This window comes from Lepus europaeus, chromosome 1 (assembly GCF_033115175.1).
Source record: "Lepus europaeus isolate LE1 chromosome 1, mLepTim1.pri, whole genome shotgun sequence".
Lineage (NCBI taxonomy): Eukaryota > Metazoa > Chordata > Mammalia > Lagomorpha > Leporidae > Lepus > Lepus europaeus.
Window position 1 is genome coordinate 542,219 of NC_084827.1, and position 25,750 is coordinate 567,968.

Genomic DNA, 25,750 nt, shown 5'->3' on the forward strand with positions numbered 1-25,750 from the left:
CAGCAGACAGAAGATCCCTCTTCCCTCTCCCCTCTCCCTCCCCCTCTCCCTCTCTCCTCCCCTTTCTGTAACTCCGCCTTTCAAATAATTAAAAGTTAAAAATTTAAAAATGCATACTTTCCAGGCAAACAAGGACTTTTTTAAATATTAAAGATCAAATTATTTATTTTTAAAGGCAGAATAACAGAGAGAGAGAGAGAGAGGGAGGGTGGGAGAGAGAGAGAGAGAAAGAGAGAGACCACTGGTCCATTCCCCAAATGGCTGCAATGGGCGGGACTAGATCAGGTCCAAACCAGGAGCCTGGAACTCCATCCTGGTTTCCCAGGATGGCAGGGATCCAAGGAGTTGGGCTACCTTCTGCTGCTTTCCCAGGAACACTGGCAGGGAGCTGGATCAGAAGTGGAGCAGCCGGGACTCAAACCAGTGCCCACAAGGGATGCTGGCACCGCAGGTAGCAGCTTAACCCACTGGGCCACAACACTGGACCCAACCAAGAACATTCTAAAGAATGTGAATTGTCAAGGGTATAACTGATGGAGAAAAAGCTGTTAGAGAGACTTGATGGACAACGACCCAGGAGCTGGGTAGTGGTGCCTATCAGACAGTTAGCTGAACCCAGCTCGAGGTGTTAGGAACCCTTCAGTACAAGGTTTTCTACCCTGCTGTGAGCCCTGGCACATTCTCCTCGATCCAGGTCCTCCACAACAAGACAATGTACGTAGTCAGTATTTAACCCAAGAAGACGTGATTACCGGATCAATCCCAAATGGGTATGGGTTCCCAGAGTATACTCCCGGCACGGCTGGGTCCAGCTGTAAAAGTGGTGTTGTCTCCATTATGTGGGTACTATAGAGGGAGGAAAGAAAAAAGCAAAACAAAACACCCATCAATCAGGAGTGGGAAAAGTACCATGGTCATTGCCATCCAAGCTGAGCTTGCAGGCCCAGCAGAGCCAGCTGCAGGTGCAACCCATCGGGGCTGCTTCCTTCAGCTACCTGGTGCCTGGGCCACGACAGCCACTGTGCAGGCACTGAGGCTACCATACCAACCAGCTGGCCCCCAAGGAGCTCTCAGCCTCATGGGTAGAGCAGAGACGTTAGCGGCTGTGGTGTGTCAGCAGAGCCCGGAGGCCGCCTGGCTAGAGGAGCAGACCTCGGTCTCTGGCAAACAGCCCTAAAGAATGTGCTCATTCCTAGTCTCTAAACCAGAGTGCATTTTCACCCGGAAGCGTTCAGTGAGCAGGAATTTCTGACTGTCCCTTCCAGCCTAGAGGAGATAAGCACAAGGAACGAGACCTCGAGAGGATGGAGAGGACTGGTCACCTTGACCGCTGCCCGCAAGTCAGCCCGTCCCACCTGCTCACAGGCGGCCCCCGGGAAGGAGGCAGCCTGGCGGGGCTGCCCGGCTCTCCCCACACAGAGCAAACGCTGGCCGGGACAGACCACCCCAGGCCCAGACCCGGCCCCAGACCCGGTCCCAGTGGTGGCTGCGGTGCAGATGGCTGGACTTCCTTAGCCCAGACGTGTTTGTGTGCCGAACAGGGGGACAGCCAGACGTGTTTGTGTGCCGACCAGGGGGACAGCCAGACATGTTTGTGTGCCGACCAGGGAGACAGCCACCCTGGCAGCGGGGAGCCGGCCTGGAGCCTCCCACTGAACACAGACGACTTCCCAGCACACCCACCTCAGACCAGGAACAAGACCGTCCCACAACCACCCCCGGACACAGGCAGACACAAAGCGAGCAACGACCCAGCAGCCTCTGATCCGAACACAGGCTGAGCCCGCGCTGAGAGACGCCCATGCTCACAACGTGCACCATCTGCCGCCGTGAGGCCTCAGCCCAGCCTGGGGGGCCACAGCGGCGCTTCCAGCCATCTCTGGCCAGGGCACACTGTCGCTCGTCACAAGCACCAGGCCCAGGACTCGGGCTCAGCTGGGGACCAGCCTCGGTGAACCACACCCTGGAGCTGTGCAGGTGGCTGAGCCGCGCTGGGCTCCAGCCACTGTAGAGTCTACAACCAGGAAGAGGCCATTTGCAGGTGGCTAGGAGTCCTCCTACCCGGGCTGCAGAGGGACCGCAGGCCGTCAGCACGGGCCTGGCACCGTGACACTGGGGGAATGAGAGCCTGGAGGTTTGCTGAGCACACGCAGACCTAACACACCTCCAAGCTCATCTCTGGCGTTCAGGTGTGCGGAGCAGAGTCAAGTCCCTTGTCTTTACATTCATGAAAGCTGTCCCTTTTAAAAACACGTACGTGTTTATTTGACAGGCACAGTGACAGAGAGGGAGAGAGATCCTAAACTTGCTAGTTCATTCCCCAAATGGCTGCAACGACTGGGGTTGGGCCAGGTGGAAGCCGGGGGCCGGGAGCCAGGAGCCAGGACCTGCACCCAGGTCTCCCACGTGGGTGCAGGGACCCAAGAACTCAGGCCGTCTTCCGCTGCCTCCTAAGTACACGAGGAGGGACCTGGATCGGAAGTGGAGCAGCCAGGACTCGACTGGCAGCAGCTGACCCTGCTGTGCCACAGTGCTGGACACATCAAAGCTCTGTTCTCTAAGCACCTTTTCAGGATACTAATGGTAAAGCAGCCATCGGTATGTGCCGCTGGAACGTGCTTTGTTGTTTACTTTTCATTCTATTTCACATCCCATCCTCTCTCCTGCAGGAAACCTAGGCCTAGCAGGGAAGTGCAGAGTCCGCACAGGCGCAGAACCTGTGACTCCGAACCTAAGGCGTCCTCTGTCAACACGGCGCCTGGACGTGCCCTTGGGGAAGCTCCCAGCACAGGGAGCTGTGTCCTCCCCGACAGCAGCACCCAACGAGCTGCGTTTATTCCCGGCCCCACTCATGATGATTCGGGCGAGCACCTTAGAAGTTCTGGAATCCCACCTCGCTTGGGGGAGGAAGGCTGGGAAGAGGCGGTAGATATCTCGGCACAGCTCTGCCTCTGCTTCCTCATGGTCTTTCCTTCCCACGGAACTGGAGGCCCCAGAACACGAGGAGCTCCAGCGGAGCCCAGCTCAGCACACACATGGGAGGCACCAGCACGACGCGCCCCGACACTGCTGTGGGCATCGCAGCCATGTGAGGCCTCGCAGGACACAAGGTCCACAACTCTGTGTGCTCCCACAGTCCCCTGCCCTCCACGGCCCTTCCGTTTGCCCCCAATTCATCCAACTCGCCTGCCCCTCGAGCTCTAGAATCTTCTCCTCCCCATACAAGGCCCTGTTCCATTCTGCTGGCCAATGGCGCGCGTGCAGTGGCTGTGGACCACATGCAGCAGGCAGGGTGGTGGGGTCTCCCGGCCCCTATCCTGCAGCCCACACATCTCCGCAGCCACCCTCCCCAGGCTCCGCTCCTCTCTCAGTGACAGGGCAAACATGGGGAGCCAGCAGTCCTTGGCTTCCCACTCGGAAATCAGCCCTCTCCGACAGCCAGAGAACACTTCTGGAGTGGAGCCACGTCTGCCAGAAACAGCATCTACCCCTGCAGCATCTGTACAGCGAAGCCTCCGTCCTGAACGCCGGCACCGTCATTCACACCATCTCCAGCTCCCTGCTGGGAAAGTACACTCCCCAGGCCACATTGCTCTCCTTGAAGCCTGCGTGACCCCCCACAATGCGCGCTCTAGAGCTGCTCCGTCACTTGTGACGGCAACATCCCCAGCACATGGGCTGTGCTCCTTCACTCGGTCAAATCTTGAACTCCAGTCCCGTGAACTACAGTGACCAGTGACAGAGAAGTGGCAGAGGTCTGGCACTGGACAGGTAAGATGCAATCATGTGTTGGATTTGCAGGTGCACCTCTGAACCGAACCAGGTGTAAGCTCTTAGGACCGGGCCGGCGCCTGCAGTGCCAGCATCAACACGGGCGCTGGTCCAAGTCCTGGCTGCTCCACTTCTGATCCAGCTCTCTGCTTCGGCCTTGGAAAGCAGTGGAGGATGGCCCAAGTGCTTGGGCCCCTGCACCTGCATGGGAGACTGAGAAGAAGCTCCTGGCTCCTGGCTTCAAATAGGCACAGCTCTGGGTGTTGTGACCACGTGAGGAGTGAACCAGCAGATGGAAGACCTCTCTCTCCCTCTGCCTCCACTCTGCCTCTCTGTAACTCTGCCTTTCAAATAAATAAATTAAAAAAAAAAAAAAACGCCTAGGACATGACAACAGCCTCCAAGGCCACTTGGAAGGCCAGTGAACGAGTCACTTCTGTGTGTACTTACTTCCATGTGCCGTTTCTAAACATGGATCGGACACTCCAAGAAGAGCCGAAGATGTTGAGAGACTTGGAGAAGCAGTCGTTGTAGATCAGGCCCGTGTAGATGGAGAAGATGCCCATCAGGAGGATGAGATAGCGCCCGTGGAAGAAGGTGTTCCAAATCTGGCCTCGGACACAGAGGGCAGGACCGTCAGGGCTCTGTCCCCAAGCCCGGAGCCAGTGTGGCACAGGGCGGCTCCAGGGCAGACCCCTATGGAGGGGTCCTATGACCACGGCAGACGTCAGTCGCCCATGGGAAGAATGCACACATTGTGATTTTCCTGAGCCTGTGTAGCTGGTGTGTGTTATGTGGAAACAGAAACGTACATGCCTCATGTTCTTCCTTTCAGCACCCGTTGGAAAATGAACGGAAGGGGCAGTGCTGTGACACAGCGGCTGGAACCACTGCATGTGATGCCGGCATCCCATGTGGGCGCCAGTTCGAGTCCCGGCTGCTCCACTTCGATCCAGCTCCCTGCTAAAGCAGTTGGGAAGGCAGACAAGGATGGCCCACATGCTTGGGCCCCTGCACCCACGTGGGAGACCCAGATGGCATTCCTGGCCCCTGGCTTTGGACTGGCCTAGCCCTGGCTCCTGTGGCCATTTGAAGAGGGAATCAACGGTGGAAGATCTCTTCCTCTGTCTCTGCCTCTCTGCTTACCACTTTGCCTTTCAAACAAGTAAACACAGCTTTAAAAAGAAGCTGCAGCCCAAGCAAAGGCCTCATCCACTAAGGCAGGGGCTGGAAAGTCGGGGTCTTGTCATTGTCAAGTTGAGTTCTTGTCTAACTACGTCTGTTAAAAAGGGCAGACGGTTTTCCCCAGAGCTGGATGGCGTGTGTCAATCATTCCAAGATCGCTGCAGGGTTCTCCTTGAGATGTAAGTGTTTGCCTTCGCACATGACCTCTGTTAAGCCTGTCATGGACACGTGCTCTGGTTACAGGTTGATTTTTCACTACCATTGCTTATGGTTAACTCACAAGGGCAGCGCCTAGCTAGCTCAAACGAATGCAACCTGTAATAAAAGGTGGAAGATATTCTTAAAATGGGGAACATAGCTAAAGGCCTATTTCCACTTTGCAAAATGTATTGCCATGAACATAAAGGGATTGAGTGATAGTGGACAGGTGCAGCTTTTTTGTTTTGTTTTATTTTGCGAGGCAGACACAGAGAGAGAGAGAGAGTTAGCATCCATCCAGAGTTTCGCTGTGGCCCAGGGCTGCAGCCAGGAGCCGGGAACTCAGTCCTGGCCTCCTGTCTGTGGCAGGGACCCAGCTGCTCCAGCTATCACGGCTGCCTCCCAGGAAGCTGGGGTCAGAAGCCAGAGCCGGGTATCAAACCCAGGTGCTCCAAATTGGGACGGTGGCATCTCAGCCACCCCGCCAAATGCCCACTGTCATCGTGGACTCTGGAGGTGTTTCTACCATCACAGCACTGTAAGAGACCTCACGGAAGGTAGAACGTCAAGTGCAAGAGTAAGGCCTCAGGGGCTGGCACTGTGGCATAGCGGGTAGAGCTGCTGCCTGCAGTGCCGCCATCCCATATGAGCCCTGGTTCAGGCCCCGGATGCTCCACTTCCAATCCAGCTCTCTGCTATGGCCTGGGAACGCAGTGGAAGTGGCCCAAGTTGGTGGGCCCCTGCCCCCACATGGGAGACCTGGAAGAAGCTCCCAGGTCCTGGCTTCGGCCTGACCCAGCCCTGGCCATTGCGGCCATCTGGGGAGTGAACCAGTGGATGGAAGCCCTCTCTCTCTGTGTGCCTCTATAACTCCTCCTTTCAAATAAATAAATAAATCTTTTTTTAAAAAAGAGGCCTCAACATTCAGTATGTCTCAGCATTTCACAAGGACACAAGTTACAAGCTTCTAGGAAGAACACATTCAGGATATTTTAAATTTAAAAAAGGAGGCTACTGGGGCCAGCATTGTGGCACAATGGGTAAAGCTGCCACTTGCAGTGCCAGCATCCCATATGGGCACCAGTTCGTGTCCTGGCTGATCCACTTCTGATCCAGCTCCCTGTTAATGGCCTGCGAAAAGCAGCAGAGGATGGCCCAAGTGTTTGGGCCCCTGCACCCCCTGGCTCCTGACTTTGACCTGGCTCAACCCTGGCTGCTGCAGCCATCTGGGGAGTGAACCAGCAAATGGAAGATTCTGTGTCTTTCCTTCTCTCTCTGTAGCTCTTTCAAATAAATAAATCTTTTAAAAAAATAAAGAGGGAGGCTACAAATAATATGCACTCTGATGCCAACTTTTGAAAGTTATACATTTGTTGGCTGGTGCCGTGGCTCACTAGGCTAATCCTCTGCCTGCGGCGCCGGCATCCCAGGTTCTAGTCCCGGTTGGGGTGCCGGGTACTAGTCCCGGTTGTTCCTCTTCCAGTCCAGCTCTCTGCTGTGGCCCGGGAGGGCAGCAGAGAATGGCCCAAGTGCTTGGGTCCCTGCACCCGCATGGGAGACCAGGAGGAAGTACCCGGCTCCTGGCTTCAGATCAGCGCAGCACCAGCCATAGCGGCCATTAGGGGAATGAACCAACGGAAGGAAGACCTTTCTCTCTGTCTTTCTCTCTCACTGTCTAACTCTGCCTGGCAAAAAAAAAAAAAGAAAAGAAAATTATACATTTGTATGTAAGTACAGAAAAAAATGGAAATATATCCAAAAACACTGTGCTGTTTTGCTAGGTGCTTAGATCACTAAGTTTTCCCAATTTTTACAATGAATTTGAATTGCCTTTATAATCAGGGGGAGAAAAAAAAATCAACATTCTTGTCAAGCTGTGGATGCAAACCAGAAATGCTGAAAGGGACTGCGCCAACCATCCAAAGGAATTATGTTGAGACAGGAGTCTTGTGTTGATTTTTTGTCTCTTATTTGAAAGAGGGAAAGACACAGAGAGATTTTTTCCTCCCACTCGCTCACTCGGGGCTGGGTCAGATCCAAAGCCAGGAGCCCGGAACTCAATCTGAGTCTCTTAGGTGTGGCGGGGCCCTGAGTGCTCGAGTCCCACTCGCTGCCTCCCAGGGTGCACATTCGCAGGAGATGGCCCCGGGGGCGGAGCTGGGACTTGAGCCCAGGCACCCTGACATGGGCTGTGGGCGTCCCAGGCTGTGTCCTGACAGCTGCACCAAACGCTGGCCCTGAACCTTGGTTCTTTCTTTCCATCTTCCCGTCATTTTGCATAGAAGCTTGTTATCTCTGCGCTGAAAACCACACACACGATTTAACTGTCTACCTCAAAGAACGAGGCGAGAGCCCGGGGACACCCACCTCGCTGCTGCTCTTCTGGGCGAGCAAGTGCCTCTCGTTCAGCACCATCCAGAGGGCCGCCAGGAACATCACGATTCCGTGGCCACAGTCTCCAAACATCACCGCGAACAGGAAGGGGAACGTGATGATGGTGTAGGGAGCTGCGGAGGCGAGACCCACGAAAGCCTGACACCTGTGAACACCTGTGGGTCCCCACCGGAGCTCTCTGCCCAGTCTTCCCCTGCCTTTCCCTCTTCCCTCACCACCCCCTCTCGACACCTGCTTAGCTCCCGCACGCAGGAGCTCACCTGCGAGGGACTTTCCTCCTCCCCACCCTACAGGTGCACTGGGCCTCAGAGGGAGTGACTTGCCCTGATCACGGGGTGTGATGGGATCCCCACGTACTCGCTGTGGCCTTCTGCCACATCTGCTGTCTGCTCTCCCTCTACGGACAGGCGTCCCACATAGCCAGCAGTGACTCACAGGGACCCTCAGCGAGGGCACCATCTGCTCTGCCCTCTGCTTTACTAGCCAGCACCAGCTTCCGATTCTGAGGTCTGCATGCGCCTGTCTTTCTCCTACGTGCAGGACTGGGAGATGCAGGGTGGTCCTGGTGCAATCAGCTAAGGGAGACCCAGGACAGGCGAGGAGAAATCTCAGCCACCGGCATTCCCGGAAGACAACGCAGGACACTGGGAGCCAGATCAGGCTGCAGGACGCATTGGTTCCAAGGCTCCCACCCCCGCGCCCGGGCTCCAAGCTGCCACACTCGGGCTCCTTACCTGGGTTTATCTCCCGGTAGCTGCCCACGCCGTAGGCGTCCACAATAGTCTGGAAGCCGGCTGTGAATTTATTGGTCCTGTTAAATGTGGGCGGGGCCGTCTTCGACTGCACCGTGGTCAGGATGGGGGCCATGGAGGAGCCACTGAGTGCCTGCGAGAAGAACACAGGACAAACAGGTGCGCAGGCTGCGCGCGGGTTCTGGGTCCCAGTTCCGGCCAGCCCGCCCTGACATGGAACTCGGGCCCATGTGCTGACTTCTCTGAGATGCACAACCTCACCCAAAATAGGTAAGAAAGAGTCCTGATGTTTAACCCATTCACCCGGCAGAGAGCCGGCAGGGGCGCAGAGGCCCCTCGGCTCCTCGGGCATCTTCCCAGCGCCTGCTGGGGGCACCTGCCTCCTGGCTCGGTCCCAAGCTGCGCGGGCTGCCCCGCCTCTCCCCCCTATCCCCGCAGAAGGCACCCAATTCCTCCCTCTCTTCCAAAGGGCCTGGCCCTCCCCAACACGCAGTTCCTTTCCGACTGCCTGCTAGGACCCAGAAGGAGCTCCAGGCTCGGCTTCAGCCTGGCCCAGCCCAAACCATCCGGGGGGAATGAACCAGCACTGGGAGACTTTGTTCTCTGCCTTTGCCTCTGCCTCTCTGTAACTCAGCCTTTCAAATCAATCAATCAATCAATCCTTGAAATAAATAAATAGGGGCCGGCACTGTGGCACAGCAGGTTAAGGCCCCAGCCTGCAGTGCCGGCATCCCATATGGGTGCTGGTTCAAGTCCCAGCTGCTCCACTTGCAATCCAGCTCCCTGCTAATGGCCTGGGAAAGTAGTGGAAGATGCCCTAAGTGCTTGGGCCCCTGCACCCACATGAAAGACCCGGAAGAAACTTCTGGCTCCTGGCTTTGGATCAGTGCAGCTCTGGCCGTTGCAGCCATTTGGGGAGTGAACCGGCAAATGGAAGACTTCTCTCTCTTCCTTTCTCCCTCTCCCTCCCTCTCTATCTCTCCTCCTCTCCCCCCACCCCAACTCTTTCAATTAAATAAATAAATCCTTAAAAAAAAAAAGATGTTGTGGGGGCCAGCACTGAGGTGCAGTGGGTAAAACTGCTACCTGCAGTGTACACCAGCAGGGAGCTCGCTCAGAAGCATGGAGCAAATAAATAAATCATAAATAAGTCTTTTATAAAGACAGTAAGGGGCTGGTGCTATGGCACTGCAGGTAAAGCTGCCACCTGTAGAGTCGGCATCCCATATAGGCTCCACTTCCGAGCCAGCTCTCTGCTGTGGCCTGGGAAAGCAGTGGAAGACAGCCCAAGTCCTTGGGCCCCTGCATCCACGTGGGAGACCCGGAAGTTCCTGGCTACTGGCTTCAGCCTGGCCCAGCCCTGGCCGTTGCTGCCATCTGGGGAGTGAACCAGCAGATGGAAGACCCCTCCCCACCTCCACCTTTTCGTAACTCTGTCTTTCAAATAAATAAAAATATAAACAGACAAACAAATAAAATGCAAGCTGGATCCCATCACTGCAGCAGGGGAGTGAGATGAGACCCCTATACCCGATGCCATCCTTTGGGACCTGCGGGCCCTTCCCAGAGTGTCTTCCTCTTGGGACTTGTGCACCCTTCTGCGGCTGCCCTCAGGGGCCCTCTCCCACCCCCGCACCGGCCCTCTGCTGCAGTCCCGGGGACACGCTGTCCTCGGTGGCTCCCAGTGAGGCTGTGGGGACAGCGGTGCATGGAGCTGCGCTCCAGTCCTGCCTCCTGGCTACAGGGCTGGGCCACCTGGCTTTCTCCTGTGTTCAAAGGGAAAGGACAGCATCCACCCAGCCAAAGGCCTTGACCTTCAGCCCCTCAGCCCGAGGGCTCTTCTGCCGCCTGCCCCGTCTTCCCAGGACATTCCGGGACCACTGCCCAACGCCACCTTCTCTGGACAGACACCTGGGCGCCCTGCTCTCCCCAGACCCGCCATCCACCCGGCAGGAAAGGCCCCCCTCCCCACGAGTCGCCCCCAGGCTGCGCCTCCCGGCCATGTCACCAGGCTCATCAGCTCCTCCTGCAGGAGCCAGCGGCCAGCGCACCCTCCTGTCACCACAAAGCCTGCCTCCAAGTGCAGGCCCCAGTGTCGCCCCCGAGGGTGCTGCCCGACTGTGAGTACATGTGGCCAGGAACAGCTGTCAGTCTGCCCCACCGGCCACTGTGTGTTCAGCCACCGTGCGCTGTTTCCACTGGGAGCCCCATCATCATCAGGTCAATGGCGATCAGAAGCAGCCCACGCTGGGCCCCATCCCGCCCCACCCCATGCTGGATCTCCTGCCCACTGCCCATCGCTGCCTGAACTGCATTCCTCACGGGCATGCTCCCCGCCTCCCCTTCCAGAGAGGCTACCAGGCAAGGCCTTGGCCTGCCCGTGTGGCCCTGGATCCGTTCCTGGGCACAGGAGACGTCCACGAGAGAAATGCGGGGAGCTGTGAGATTGTAGGAGGCAGGCAGCTCAGCACGGTCGCTGTGTCAGCTCTCACTGTAAGTGCGAGACTGGCCTCGTGGTTCAGCAGGAGGAGCCTGCAGTACTGTGGCATCCACCGCCGTAGCTGGCAGGGGGCCGTCACCTTAGTGCTCAACACGACCCAGGACAGACAGAAAGGTCGACTGCTTGTCATCCCAGGAGCAACGTTTCCCTCGCGTGCCCTGCACTGGGCTAAGAACCGGAGACGCACCAGTGGAGGAGACGACCCCACCGCAGGTCACCTGCCAAGCTCGGGTGGCTCAGGAGGCCTGCAGGGGGGCGGACACGGATCCTCCTGTCCCTGCCCCCCTCGCCACTCACCACGCCCTGCTCCAAGGCCCTCTTGATGCGCGCAGTGTCTGCCACCGGGAACCAGATCTCGGCGATGACACACTGCTGGGTGACGTCGATGTTGCACATGTTCAGGATGTGGTAGACGGCCTTCATCTTCTGCACCTTGGTGGCCCAGGTGTGCCAGCTGGCGGCGGCCTCCTGCAGCAGGCGCTGGCGGTGAGACTCTGTCTGTGTTATGACCTAGGCGAAGAACCATGCACGGACAAGGGACATTCACGGAGGTGTCGCCGAGGTGGCAGGCGCGGAGCCCTCGAGGTTTCTCCTCGCTCGAGGTTTCCACTCTGTCACTGGCCTTAGCGCTCAGGAGCACTGTGTCAGCCATTAAAACCCCCAGGCAAAATACTGCCTTGCTTTGCTCCTAACCCCATGTAGTCCTGTTGTTCTGGGTCGAATTGTGTCCCCCGAGGAACTACATTGAAATCCTAAGCCCCGGTTCCTGTGAATTTGACATTATTTGGAAATAGGGCCTTCGCAGTTGGAACCGAGTTGAGATGAGGTCACGTGGACTCGGGTGCACCCCAGTCCAACCTGACTGGTCCTGGCTGGGGCGCAGCAGGGACACTGCCACTTGGATGCCAGCGTCCCACGCTGGAGTGCCTACTCACGTCCCATCTGCTCTGCTCCTGATCCAGTTCCCTGCCAATGTGCCGGGGAAGGCAGCAGACAACGGCCCGCGTGCTCGGGCCCCTGCCACCCACATGGGAGAGCTGGATGGAGTTCCTGGCTCCTGCCCAGACTTGCCTATTGTGACTATCTGGGGAGTGAACAAGGGGGTGGAAGAGCTCTCTTTCTTCCTCTGTCTCTCCCCCTCTCTCTCTCTCCATCTCTCTCTTTCTGATGCTCTTTCAAATAAGTACATAATCATTTTTTAAAAAAGAAAAAGTTGGACACCAAGTCACACAGGGAAGAACAACTTGTGACAAAGGACGCTGAGACTGGGGTGATGCACCCACCAGCCGAGTGACCCCAAGGGCTGCCTGCAGCCACCAGAAGCGGGGGCCAGGCGAGGAGGGGTCCTTCCTCAGTGTCTTAAGAGGGGCAGAGCCCTGCAGACACCCTGATTTCTGACTTTTAGCCTCTAAACTGGGAGAAAATAAGTTTCCATTGCTTTGAACCACGGAATTCGTGGCGGGCTGTTACGGCAGGCCTGGGGTCAGTATGCCCACCAGAAGCTGCGCATGTGCCCCTCCGGCAGTGACAGGGGAGGATGGATGGTTTGGCCTACGGAAACGTGATGTAATGGATTTAGGGTATGTTTTGTGATACAGGACACAGGGTACACTTTGCTGGTCACCTTGACCCAGGGCTGCAGCACGGCACTGTAAGAGACACACGTGGCTGTAGACGGATGGCAGGGCTGGGCGTTGGCACAGCAGTTAAGCTGCTGCTTGCGATGCCTGCGCTCCTTATCCGTGTACCTTGTTTGAGTCCCGACTGCTCTGCGACTGATTGAGCTTCCTGCTAACATGCACCCTGGGAAGAAGCAGGTGACGGCTCAAGGACTGGGGTCCTTGCCATCAAGGGGAGATGGAGATTGAATTCCAAGCTCCTGGGCCAGCGTTGTGGCTAGCAGGTTAAGCGGCCGCGTGCGATGCTGGCATCCCACATGGGCACCAGCTGGAGTCCCAGCTCCTCTACTTCCCATCCAGCTCCCTGCTATGGCCTGGGAAAGCAGCAGAAGACGGCCCAAGTGTTTGGGCCCCTGCACCCATGTGGGAGACCTGGTCGAAGCTCCTGGCTTTGGCCTGGAGCTGCCGCAGCTGTTGCAACCATTTGGGGAGTGAACCAAAGGATGGAAGACCTCTGTCTCTCTCTCTGCAAGTTTGCCTTTCAAATAAATAATCTTTTAACAATTTAGATACATAAATAAATAAAATGAATTTCAAACTCCTGGCTTTGGTCTGGCCCAGACCTGACTCTCGCAGGTATTTGGGGAAGAACCAGATGGGAGATCCTTCTCTATTTGTCTGTCTCTCTGTCTTTTAAATAAAATGAAAACAAATAAACTTTTAGAAGACTAATAGCCAGAAGCCAGCTTACAAGCACCAGTGGGCCATTGCCAGTGCGGGCAAGCTGGCCCGAGGAGCTCCAGGACACAAGGCCACCTTCACACAGATCAAACTTCCCAAACCTTACCCCTTCCAGAAAAGCTCAAACAGCCACTACGACAGACTGCACATGGGGTCGCTGAGCACAGGTGGCCCAGGCCAGGATCCCGCAGCCTCCGAGAACGATCTCTGGGTGGGATCCCTTCCCCTGATCACCTCTGGCCCTGGCCGCTGGCCTGTCCCTGTCCCTGCCACCTGCTGTGTAGCAGCCACCAGGCGGAGTTGCCCGGGCATCCAGTAGTGTCCACGACCATCTCGGCTGGGCGGAACCAAAGTAGAGAGCGTCCTTGGGGAAGCTGGTCAGCTAGGCCCAAGCCTCCGAACAGGACGCAGCCCGGGGCCCATCAGGGCTGGCGTGAGTTCAGCACGATTCCTTTTCCTTAACCCACCGGCGATCTCAAACTGCAGACCTCGGTGGGAGCCACAGGCAGCTCCGAGAAGCCGAATTTCAATAAAATTAAACAAAAGGGAACGTTCAGCTGCTCAGTGGTGCGGGCCGTGCTCCAAGCACTTGACAGCCACGCTTGGTCACGCCTGCAGCGCCGAGGGTGCCGGCTGCTCGCCAGCGCTGGCCGGAGCACACCACCGGATGGAGGCCCGGCTGACGGCAGGGACGGCTTGGAGAGCTGACTCAGAGAGGGCGTGACTGCCACCCTGGCTGCTGACGGACCTCACCGAGGAAGTGCTCAACACTGAGACCAGGCCCGCTGTCACTCGGCCTGAACAGCGGGGAAAGATTCGGTCGGACTGGCTGTGGGACTTCACCAGCTGCTCTGCTGTCCCAGAGGCTCGTGCGGGGCCGAGACGGCGGCCAGGGCGCCGTGGATCAGGCCGGGGTGGCCACCTAGGACTAAGGGCTGCTGTTGGTTCTGATTCCGGGCGGAGCACCACCGGCAGGCAGAACCACCGCCTCCAGCTTATCCAGCCCTGTCCTCTGGCTGTGCATCGTCCGCAGCTCAGCCAGACCAGAACAGCCAGTGTTCCAGCCCCCTCCCACCAGGACCCAGGGTGAGGATGTGGGGGTGAGGCAGAGAGCCCCACTCACAGTGATCAGGTCTTCCAGCCTCACGTTGACACCCGCCAGCATGTCCATGCGCTCGGCCGCAGGCTCTGGGCATGGGTAAATGGTGGCCCGAAACCTGTGGTTCATACGTTCCAAGGGACAAGGTGGGTTAGTGCGCACGAACTTCCCACAACCCCTCTCCTGCGACGCTGTCATTTGCTGACTGCTCAAATGGTCCCCTTCCCTAGAGCACCTGCCTCCTGGGCAGTCAGGAGGATCCCAGCCCAGCGCGCGCATGGGGAAGGCAGGCTGTGTCGTCCCCGGCTCCGTAAGTGAGCCCGCAGCCTCCACTCGCCTCGGCCCTCCCTGCGCGTCCTGCCCTCCGACTTAGCCGTGCCGCACGATGGGCGGCGTGCCAAGGAGCGCACGGAAAGGACGCGTCCACGTTCACTTGCTTTGCATTGTGCCTGTTTGTGGTCCACGACCCTGCGAGGCAGCTGTAACGCCACCTTGTCAAGCCCGCGGAACCTGCGCGCTCTTAACCCCTAGGGGATCTCCACGGGCGGCCCCGCCCCTGCGGCCGCCTGGCCCGCAGCGCTGATGGACAGGGCGTCCCCTCTCCTTACCCATCGCAGATCTTCTTGACTTTCTGCCTTAGCTGCTCTCCTTGGTAAAATATGATGAATATGTTCTTCTTGACTTCTTCCTTCTAGAAAAGCAGGACAAGCGAAAAAAAAAAAAAAAGATTTTTATTTCCGGTTAGAACCAAGAGAGAGAAATGTAAAGTCCTGTTTTTTAGGCTTAAAAATATGTAAGTTTAAAATTGGCAAAGTTTCTTTTAAAAAAAAAAGATTTACTTATTTATTTGCAAGTCAGAATTACACAGAGAGAGGAGAGGCAGAGAGAGAGAGAGAGGTGTTCCCATACAATTGTTCACTCCCCAATTGGCTGCAATGGCTGGAGCTGCGCCGATCCGAAGCCAGGAGCCTGGAGTTTCTTCCAGGTCTTCCACACCAGTGCAGGGGCCTAAGGACCTGGACCATCTTCTAAGTGGAGCAGCCGGGTCTCGAACCAGCGCCCATAAGGGATGTCAGCACTGCAGGCCAAGGAATTAACCTGCTGTGCCACAGTGCCAGCCCCAAACTTGGCAAAATTTCAACAGTCCCCAGCTCATCTAAGTTTGTAGGTCATAGCTGAAGGTCACAGGCCAAGGAGGCAGGTGGGACGGGACTCAGGAGGCTGGGCCGCCTTGCTGTCGGCCACGCTGGTTAGAGGAGGGTGGGGCTGTGTGTTCAGGGCTAAGCCCCATGCAGAATGGGGTGTGTTGGCACCAGGAGACTGCGAGCCTTGGAAGGAAACAGCCGGCACAGCTCACCACAGCGAAGTGGATGCACAGGGAAAGCCGCATCTAACCCAGGCTCACACAGCTGCCCACCGCAGGCCACAGAGCACTATTTAGATTGCGTTTTTCAAGTTCAAGTTGCACGATTCACAAGGAGAAATAGATGCCCCACAAGCAGCTCTGAAAATGCTCAGCTCTTCCTGCAAACAAAGAAACAGAACCGAAGCGATGTGTTCTTTCACGCTTACTTAGTGCGCGGGGATAAAGGTAGAATTACAAAACCTAGTCCTGGAAAAGCCGGCCGAGTCCAGTGAGCTCATCCCATAATACTCAGGGCACCGGAATCAGCAGCCATCCACCAGGACACATCAAGTGTCGAGAAAACACCCACGTCCTACAGGCCAGCAATCCTATTCTCCTTGAAGTCATATACGGAAGTACTCACAAGAAAGTACAAACCCACATGCACGCAGACACTCGCCAGGGTGTCTATATTCTGGAAAAAACCTGAAAACAGAGTGTCCAACGTGGATAAGATCACGTCAACCCAGGGACAAACTGGGCACTCACAAAAATGGCGCCACAACGAGTGAGCTGTTCGGCAGTGGCTGTGGGCGCTGGGTGGGGCTCGGGACCTCCAGAGCCGCCGGCTTTGCCTCCTTCCCAGAGCTCCCTGCACTCCTAGAAGCTCCCTGGCCCTTTGCTGGATCTCTCAGGCCCTCTTGTCTCCTGATCCACCAGGACCAGGGATCTATCCTGCCCCTGGACAGCCGCCTGGCGACCTTCCACGCCAAGGGTCATCTCATGCTACACCTACTTCACAGAGCCATACTCTCTGTCACCGGGACCACTGCACTGAGGGGCAGTGAAGAGCGAGGAGTCCACGCCGAATCTGAACTATTCCTGGGCTGAAGTCCGGCCAGTGGTTAAGCAGCCACCTGGAACGCCTGCACCCGCACTGCAGTGCCTGGGCGCAAGGCCCGACTCCGCTCCAGTCCCGCTCCACCCCAATCCCAGCTCCCTGATAGTGTGCGTCCCGGAAGGCAGCAGGTGATGGCTGGAGCCTGTGGGGCTCTGCCACCCACGTGAGAGCTGGCCTGAGTTCCGGTCTCCTGGGTTTGGCCTGATCCAACCCGAACCGCGGCAGGCACTTGGGAGTGAACAGCAGATGGGAAGGCCTGTCTGTCCTCGGGCTCTGTCTTTCAAACAAATGACAAAGCTAAAACTAAAGCAAATTAAATATTCTTTAGAAAGGATACACCTGAGGAAATCTCAAACATTCTAAAACAAATACAAAATATTATTTCCATGTGTACTGCAACCACATTAAATTGGACCTGTCCATGGCCGTAGACTAGAGGAAAATAGTGCAGGAAGAAAATGAAGATAACCATGGTGCAGTGTGCAGGCCTGTGCTTCCTAAGATTTCTTTTTTTTTTTTATTTTAAATATGAAGTTGCTTTTCATCAAATACAGCTTTGCTCTTTTTTTTTTTTTTTTGTCTTTACTCTGAGAAAGACTATAAACTGTTTCAGAACTAAACCCGATAGCATAGCAGGTAAAAGCCACCGCCTATGGTGCCAGCATCCCATATGGTCGCTGCTTTAAGTTCCGGCTGCTCCACTTCCAATCCAGCTCTCTGCTGTGGCCTGGGAAAGCAGCAGAAGATGGCCCAAGTGCTTGGGTCCCTGTGCCTGCATGAGAGACCTGGAGGAAGCTCCTGGCTTCGGATTGGCTCAGCTCTGGCCATTGAGGCCATTTGGGGAATGAGCCAGAGGATGGAAGACCTCTCCCTCTCCCTCTCCCTCTCCTTCCTCTCCTTCCTCTCTCTCCCCTTCCCCCTCTCCACCTCCCCGCCTCCCCGCCTCCCTACAACTCTTTCAAGTAAATAAATAAATCTTAAAAAATGGAGGGGGTGCTAAATCCAGGGCCAGCACTGTGGTGTAATGGGTAAGGCCGCCACCTGCAGTGCCAGCATCCCATGAGGGTGCTGGTTTGAGTCCCAGCTGCTCCACTTCCAATCCAGCTCTCTGCTGTGACCTGGGAAAGCAGTAGAAGATGGCCCAGGTCCTTGGGCCCCTGCACCCACATGGGAGACCCAGAGGAGGCTCCTGGCTCCTGGCTTCAAATCAGCTCAGTTCCAGCCGTTGCAGCTATCTGGGGAGTGAACCAGTGGATGGAGGACTTTCTCTTTCTCTCTCTCTCTGCCTCTGTGTAACTCTGCCTTTCAAATAAATAAATAAGTGAATATTTAAAAAAGAAGAAGAACTAGACCCAGCTTCTTGGAGTTAAGGAGGAAGTATGTTCCAGTGCCTGGGAGGGAGAGGAGTCAGCACCCAGGGTGGGCACGGTGGCAGACCAGGGTGAGCCGCCGCATGCAACACTGGCATCCCGCACTGCAGTGCAGGTTCCACTCCTAGCCATGCCGCTTCTGATCCAGGCCTACGCACTCAGGATCTGCAGGTGAACAAGGCCCGCACACCCCAGGGCTGGGGCACTCAGCCTACAGCAGTCTCCGTGAGTGAGATGCAGCCGCCTTCCGGCGGGCAGCGCGCCCCTGAGTGTCCTGGGGGACTGAGCACCAGCTATGAAGTGCTGACGAGATCAGCCTCCTCCGGCCTTCCGCACGTGTAGGGAGAGCCATGGCATCGGCGCCCTGGGCGGCGGGGAGGAAGGCGCTGCTCACCGTGACGGGGTCCTCCAGAGGCGCGTCCATCTCGCTGAACCTCAGGTACACGTTCCCTCGGCACACGCGCCACAGCAGCCGCTCAAAGGAAGCCATCCTCTCCCTGGTTATCACGCCGGCCGTGAACCTGGGCGGTCAGAGGAGACGTGGGCGTGGGGGGGCAGCCAGGGAGGAGGCCCCTTCATGCTGTGCGCCACGCCCACCTGCATCCGCACCCAGCTCGCCCCGGCTCCCTGTGGACCTCTGTTCCCCTTGATATGTTCAGTTCTCCTTAATCACGCCGATCAATACACCAGCCACTTGTTGGTAATAACATTGTGCTGGACACTCATTGTAGCGTCCTAACTACACGGGGCCGATGAGCAATGGCGGCCTCTGTGGATTTTTACAGAAAACTCTAGGAGGGGAGTTTATGTGCTGGTTTCCATACATCTCTGTTTTTCTATCATCCAGGTACTCAGACAATGGCTGACCCAAACATCTATTAGCCTCAAAATGGCGACTTTCACTGACATTACTTCAAATGTACACTGAGCCCGCGTTAATTTCTGATCAAACGTTTTCACAATTTTCACTTTCCTTTTCAGATCCAACACTTGGGTTATTACTGCGTGGCGGGCGTACACTCTCGGGAAGAGGTTCTTCTGGGGCCATTTGCTCATTCATTCATTCATTCATTCTCACAAGCACCCGGGGAACCCTAGCACAGGCCCGGCAGCAAGCAGAGACCCAGCCACAGAACTCGGCACACACAGCGCCACCAACCCCAGCTTCCCAGCCACGTGGGCAGGCACGGCTCTCAACTCCAGCAGCCCGGACGTGTCCTCCGTAAAGAAATCTTCAGCCAGGTTGGTTTCCGTCTGAAAGCCAAAGCGGTGCCGTCTCCAGCGTATTCGGGGCACCTGCAGCCCCCACGCCCCCAGGCTTCCTCTGCTTTCCTGAACGTTTAATCTCCCACGGATGTTAACAGGATTGGGGGCACAGACTGCCCCTTGCCAGAACAGAACGCGGCCCCGTCTCTCCGCCCAAACCCCACGTCTGCCACACCAACTGCTCTGCCGTGCTCTGACGCCGCGGTCTTTGGCCTGCGCGGCTGCTATTGTGCAGGCTCCGGCCCCTCACCGCTGGCCTCCCCGTGGCACAGACACCTGAGGGCCCATAAACAACCAGCCCGCCCACAGCCACCTCGAAGAAGTCCTGGGTTTTCTTCAGGAGGTATTTGAGTTCCGTCAGCTCCAGGAGGCTTCTTTTCAGAGCCTGCTGGTTCTGGTTGGCTTCCTGCAGCTCTGCTTCCATTTTCTCCAGAACAGTCTGTGCGGGAGAGAAGACAGGGAGCCTGGTGGGAAGCGCCGGGACCACCCACCGCCCACGGACCCCACCGCTGAGAACCAGAGAAGCCTTCAGGGCGTCAAAGGCCAGCCAGGGGCTCCCTATGCTTGGAGAGCGAGCAGGGGCCACACACGCGCTGGCTGGGGTTCCACCAGCAAACGCGCGAGAGAGGTTGGAAGATGCCTGGGGGGCTGGAAGGCAGGAGCTCCATGAAGGAGTCCAGGCATCCTGGCCTGGCATTCCACGCCCCCACTTCACAGGGAAGATACAGTGAAGCCGCCGGTTAGGAACTCCCTGTGCCTCAGACACACCCTAACCATGGATAAAACACGAGAGGGACCTGGCAACACCTGTAAACCACAGCCAGCTCTAGGCGGGGGCCTGGAGAAAGGCAAACATGGGAGGCAAGACCACACCTCCCACCGCCTGTCTAGAACACGGGAGGCAAGACCACACCTCCCACCACCCTTCTAGAATGAGCCTGGGGAAGAGCCGGCTCAGGGTCAGCACTGTGCCGCAGCAGATCGGGCTCCAGTGTCACACGTGGGAGAGCTGTTCAGGTCTCGGCTGCCCTGCTTCCAATTGCTGTTGGCTAACAAGCCTGGGGGCGCAAAGCCTGGGCCACTGCCTCCCCCGTGGAGCCCCAGGTGCAGCTCCTGGCTCCTCCTGGCTTCTGCCTGGCCCTGACCTGACTGTTATGGCCACTAGGGGAATGAACCGGTGTGTAAAAGATCTCTCTCTCTCTCTTTATGATGAGTAAAAATAAATAAATCTTTTAAAAAATAGACTCTATAATGAATTCTAACAGCAAGAAAAATCACCAGAACACAAACTCAACTGGTTGAAATTGCTTCTTACAAGAGAGTCTGAAAAGGACTTAGTTCTAGAATGTCCAGAGATAAAAGAAGGTGTTACTTCTACTGAAAAAAAAAAAGATATTATTAAACAAACATACCCCATAATACAAGAACAGGTAAACATAAAATTAGAACATTGAGACATCGTGAAAATGAGAGACAGCCAGGTGGATAGATCAGTTCTGCACTGTACACAACTCCTGAAAGCAATGCTGAGATTCAAGGAATCATTTAAAAACATGAAAGATCATTTACTCAAATGTCCATCAGTGCAATGGGTGAAGTGTGCCGTGTTCAACAGAAAGAACACAGCCCAGCTCCAGAAACATGACCGAGCACAGAGCCTTTAGAAATAGCACAATGAAAGAGAATGGCCAGGAGCAGAGGAGTCACAATGTGGCTCCACGTGGTCACTTAGAAGACCGACTGGAATACATCCAGCGAGAGCAAGGAGCAGCACACACTCAGGACGTGACTGCCCCGAGGTGCGGGGGGCGGGAGGGGAGACCCGGGGGCCTCAAGGGCAGCCCCACGGCGCTTTCTCTTCCGTGGGGAAGCAGAGGTTGCTGTGTCTTGATTCCTTATACTTGCACATATTTATAAAATTCTACTACATCAATTCAACACTTAGTAAAAATTACGAATAAATCCATAAGCAAACATATTGTAGTAAGACTACAGAACAAAGACAGAAGTCCACAAAGGAACCCCACAAAGGAACGTGCGTGGGACCAGCAGATTTCCTAAGGGAGATGCACCAAGCGTGTGTGCTGACATGCTAATGAGGAACATCGACCGGCTGCGTGTCCGTATCCACAGCTTTCACACCAAGAGAAGGCAGCAAGGGTCAGGACCACACAGACACCGGGAAGGGGGCGGGTGCAGAGCCGGAAGCCAGCAATCAGTCAGCACAGCAGGTGCAACGGGATCCAGGTCACCTCTTAGAAAAGAGCGGGTCCCAGATTTAAAATATCCATCTCAGAGATTCCCCTGCCAAAGAGATAACGCGAAACAATAAAGAAGGATAACTGGGCACGTGTTAGCCCCCCTCCATCTGCCCCGCAGCTTGTAATGTCAGGCAGAGAACGGTGAAACCTGGACTGTGTGCGCCTTGGCAGAGTCAGAGAAGGCTTTATAGAATAGAGAATTAGGGGCTGGCGCTGTGGTGTAGCTGGTAAAGCCGCTGCCTGTGGTGCCAGCATCCCATATGGACGCCGGTTCAAATCCTGGCTGCTCCTCTTCCAATCCAGCTCTCTGCTACGGCCTGGGAAAGCATTAGAAGATGGTCCAAGTTCTTGGGCCCCGGCACCCATGTGGGAGACCTGGAGGAAATTCCTGGCCCCTGGCTTTGGATTGGCACAGCTCTGGCCATTGTGGCTACTTAGGGAGTGAACCAGCAGATAGAAGACCTCTGTCTCTCCCTCTCTCTCTGTAACTCTTTCAAATAAATAAATAGAGAATTAAATCAATCAACCCATGCTAAATCCAGCTGGATGAATGGTATTTTTAAGTTATTATCCAAAACACACAGAGAACTTCAAAAAGTTCATGGAAAATAGAACTAAAATTATGAGTGTACTTTGGTGCAAAAGTAATTTTGAAGTCCGCGCATGGGAGTGGGTATTGGGCCTGGAAGTCACAACTCTGTTAAGACACTTGCATCCCACATGTGGGTGCCTGGTTTTGGTGCCTGCTTTGGCTCCTCCCTCCAGCTCCCTGCTGCTTCACGCCCTGGGAGGCAGCAGTGGTGGCTCAAGCACCCGAGTCCTTGCCGCCACATGGGGCCTGCTGCAGCCTTGGCCTCTGGTGTGAACCAGCGGATGGGGCGCTCCACCTGTCTGCGCCTCTCAAATAAATGACATGTGAAATCTACGCATAGCTTTTTTATAATTTGCATTTTATAACTATTATGAACAAAATCTGTTGCACCAAAACCTTTTTTTCACATCAAAATACACTCACACTTTTAATTCCATTTTTTCACAAACCGTTCGAGTCCCATCATATAGCTCTTTCCCTCTGGAACTAACAGCACACGCTGCCTCTTCAGCAAAATCAGGAAAGTCTCCACGCTCGCCAAGCTTCATTGTAAGAGTAAGCGGCATACCCACAGTTCCCACAGCTGCAATGGAAAGACCATCGGAATCCTCCTCCTTTTCCACCCACACATCTGTGCAAGGCTGGGTCCTCCTACACATCAGCGCGCAGGCGACTGGGGTCTCACGTTTGTACACTGACAGCTGCAGACGCCTTCAGACCCACAAGCCAGCGAGAAGGAGCCCTCCGACCAGAGGAAAGCTCCGCTTGGTGACGCCTGCCCCTTCCTCCCTGAGAGCAAAGTGTCCCCACGTCCTAGCCGGCCTGGCTCTGCCTCTTTGGTTTCCTCTCATCCCACCCCCACCACGTGCTCCTGGTGCGCTGGGCAAAGTTCATGGCTCCACGTGGCACCGTGCACAGGCAGACGGGAAGGAAGTAGACAGAGAAGGGAAGAACTAGGCCCGGCCCTCCCCAGCCACAACGTCCTTGGCTAAAGGGAACGGCCATCTTCCCCCGGTGACCACAGGAGCCAGGCTGAGGAGAGGCCTCCACCTACAGAGGACGTGGGCCATTAACTGTTTCCAACCAGCCGACGACCAGGAAGCGGCCCCTCGTGCCTGCCTTTGGCCTGCTCAGTGGCACCACTCGTGGACAAGCCTTCGCGGCCCGTGAGAATCTCGCGCCCATGGGAGGAGCCACATGTGCCGAGACGAGAGCCCAGCTCTCCCCTGAGACAGGCTCACTGGGGTTGTCCTGCGGTGCTGACGTGGACAGCCAGGTTGGTCTGCGTCTGGGCTTGGGCCGGCCAGCAGCGCGCAGAGCCCCTGGGAGCCGGGCAGTGCTTACCTCCAAGGTAATCATCTCCCTCGGGAGAGGGGTCTGCGGGTACTTCTCAGGCAGCTGAATCGCAATCTCATTCTGCATCTCGTCTTCCAGGAACCCTAGGGATGGAAGCCCACCCAGAGCACGGGTGGCTGAGGTTTCTCACAACCACGAGGCCGGCCGGGCGCGGCAGTGCCTCTCGGCGAGCTCAGCTCACGGAACTTTCCCTGGACCTGCTGCAGCTCCTGGGGGCCACCCCAACCCCCTCGGGACCACCCCCAAGATCATCACAGACAGGGCCGCGTTAGCTAATGAAGGCCTGGCAACCATTCGCCACGCGGGAGAGAAAGGAAAAGCTGACTTACGGAGGATTCTCTCCAGCGACTCGCACCTTCTCACTTCATTCACAAACTTCCTTTGGAAGCTGCTCACGTTCGCGTTTAACTGCAGGATTGGGGGGCACAGGAGGCGTTGGGGGCGACAGCTGCAGGTGCACTGTCTTTGGTTATAGCATTATCTTTTTAATGCTGGAGCTGTCTTTGGGTTAGACGTTCCCATAGAGGTCAGACAGGTGAGATCCAGGCAAAACACACCTGGTTTCCTTACACTCACCCCCCCAGATGCCTCCGGGCTGCTCCTATTTCCGTGTGTGTGCACATGCGTGTGTGTGTGTGTGTCCCTGTTCTCCTTCTCCCTGTCACTTTGCCTTTCAAACACATGAAATTAATCTTTAGAAAAATAATAAAACAAACCCCCTGGGAAGCGATACCCCAATGTCACATGTGCAGACAGCCTGTCCCCAGAGTATCAGCTGGGCTGTGGACACCAGAATGCTTTGTCCCCAGAAAATGGGTCTCTGTTCAGAAGGACGGACAGCCACAGCCCACTGGCTCACAGATCCCAGGCAGGAAATAAAGGAGAGTGACGCGTGACCTGTGCCGCTGCTTTAGAGTTTGGAAACACCCCTGTAGGAGGACGAGGAGCGAGGGACTTTTCCAGAATCCTCGTTAATCCCGGCCAGGAGGACCAGTGCCATGGAACTGCACCCATTCCAGCTCCAAGCGCCCCTCTGCAGACTGCACCGTGAACGAGTTTCCTCCTTCCGCCCCCGCCTTCCCCCATCTCCAGTGTGCGGGCTTACGTCTTTGAACTGGACCAAGCCCAGCTCTCCGAGCTCAGCGACGCAGCCGTAGGCAGCCTCCACCTGCAGGAAGAGCTGTGACAGGCACATCTGCTCGCTCCGGAACACCGACGCCATGCCGGCCCAGCCTCGCCTGCAGCGGGAAGAAACACGCCACGTAAGCCGAGAAATACGGGGAAACCTCAGGGTGAACCCTCTGTAGTTAAACTAAAACACAGCAGGGAGAAAACCCAACAGCAATGACTCCTGACGTAAAACGTAAGCAAAAGGAAGACAACACTTTGTACCCTGCCGTGTTGACAAGGGACTTAGAAATATCAGTGGCGGTGTGGAGGCTGTGAGGAGGCCGGCCCTGTCATATAAAGTGCAGACGACGTATACCTTTTACAGAGAGCAGTTGCTAGCATCTATCAGATTTTAGATTACGCATTCCCATGACCCAGGATTTATCCAGAGAAACCAGGTGTGTACAGAAGAGCAGACATGCGGAGATGCCTCGAATGCCACTGGCTATCCCAGTTCTGACAAGCGGCTCTGCCCTCGATGTCCATCAATAGGGGAATGATTAAATAACCTGAGACAGAGAGCCGAGTGCAGCCAGCAGGACTGAGACACACTCTGCGTCCGCTCTCTGGAAGGACGCTGAGCTAACGGAGGAGTCCTGGGTCAGTGCAGCGCACCTGCAGGTCGCAGAGTCACAGGCATGCACAGGCCCTCCGACTCCCAGAGGGGTCCCAGGTACACAGACCCAGGGACGAGGGCAGGCTGAGTGCTCCGATCTGAACATCTGAAACCTGAGTCGCAGACAACACTCGGAACCCTGGAGCAAGTCACCTACAGACCATGCACAGGAGATAAACGTGGCCAGAAAGGAAATTCGGGTTTTGTCTTGGGTCCGCCCCATCCCCAGAATATCTCACTGTGTATATGTAAGCATTCCAAAATCTGAGAAGATCCAAAATCCAGAATTCTCTGTTCCCAAGATGAAGGACATCCCACCTGGAGGAGAAACAGTCCAAGACACCCCAGCAGAGTCTGTGAAGCAAGCAGAGGTAAGGCCGGGGGTCTCCAGGAGTCTCGGCCCCCTGAACGGAGCTGGTGCTCAGAAGGAAGGGGGCCCAGGTCGGAGCGCCCTGAGGGAGAGAAAACGCACTGTCAGCTCTGGGCGGGGCGACCAGCAGTCACCGGGCTGCTCACCGCCTCCAGGCCCTCTCCCAGGCGCTGGGGGAAAGTGCGCCTGCCTTCCCAAACATGAGGAAGTGGGGCCGCAGAATCCATTCCAGGGAAAAAGTCCT

At 56.1% G+C, this 25,750-nt stretch overlaps 1 protein-coding gene across 2 annotated transcripts in view; it reads right to left on the minus strand.

The window, feature by feature from the left end:
- The window catches only part of ATP6V0A4 (ATPase H+ transporting V0 subunit a4), a 43,981-nt gene extending 19,409 nt beyond the window's left edge, over positions 1–24,572 (minus strand). For both annotated transcript variants that reach the window (XM_062197601.1, XM_062197599.1), the window contains exons 1-13: positions 24,456–24,572; positions 23,680–23,758; positions 23,339–23,433; positions 19,455–19,580; positions 19,035–19,129; positions 18,270–18,396; positions 14,868–14,950; positions 14,284–14,377; positions 11,098–11,310; positions 8,283–8,433; positions 7,522–7,661; positions 4,222–4,379; positions 753–846 (exon numbers count right to left, since the gene is read on the minus strand). In XM_062197601.1, the coding sequence (XP_062053585.1) occupies positions 753–846; positions 4,222–4,379; positions 7,522–7,661; positions 8,283–8,433; positions 11,098–11,310; positions 14,284–14,377; positions 14,868–14,950; positions 18,270–18,396; positions 19,035–19,129; positions 19,455–19,580; positions 23,339–23,433; positions 23,680–23,758; positions 24,456–24,572 (1,572 nt within the window). The remainder of the gene's footprint in view (positions 1–752; positions 847–4,221; positions 4,380–7,521; positions 7,662–8,282; positions 8,434–11,097; positions 11,311–14,283; positions 14,378–14,867; positions 14,951–18,269; positions 18,397–19,034; positions 19,130–19,454; positions 19,581–23,338; positions 23,434–23,679; positions 23,759–24,455) is intronic.
- Between the last annotated feature and the right edge of the window lie 1,178 nt (positions 24,573–25,750).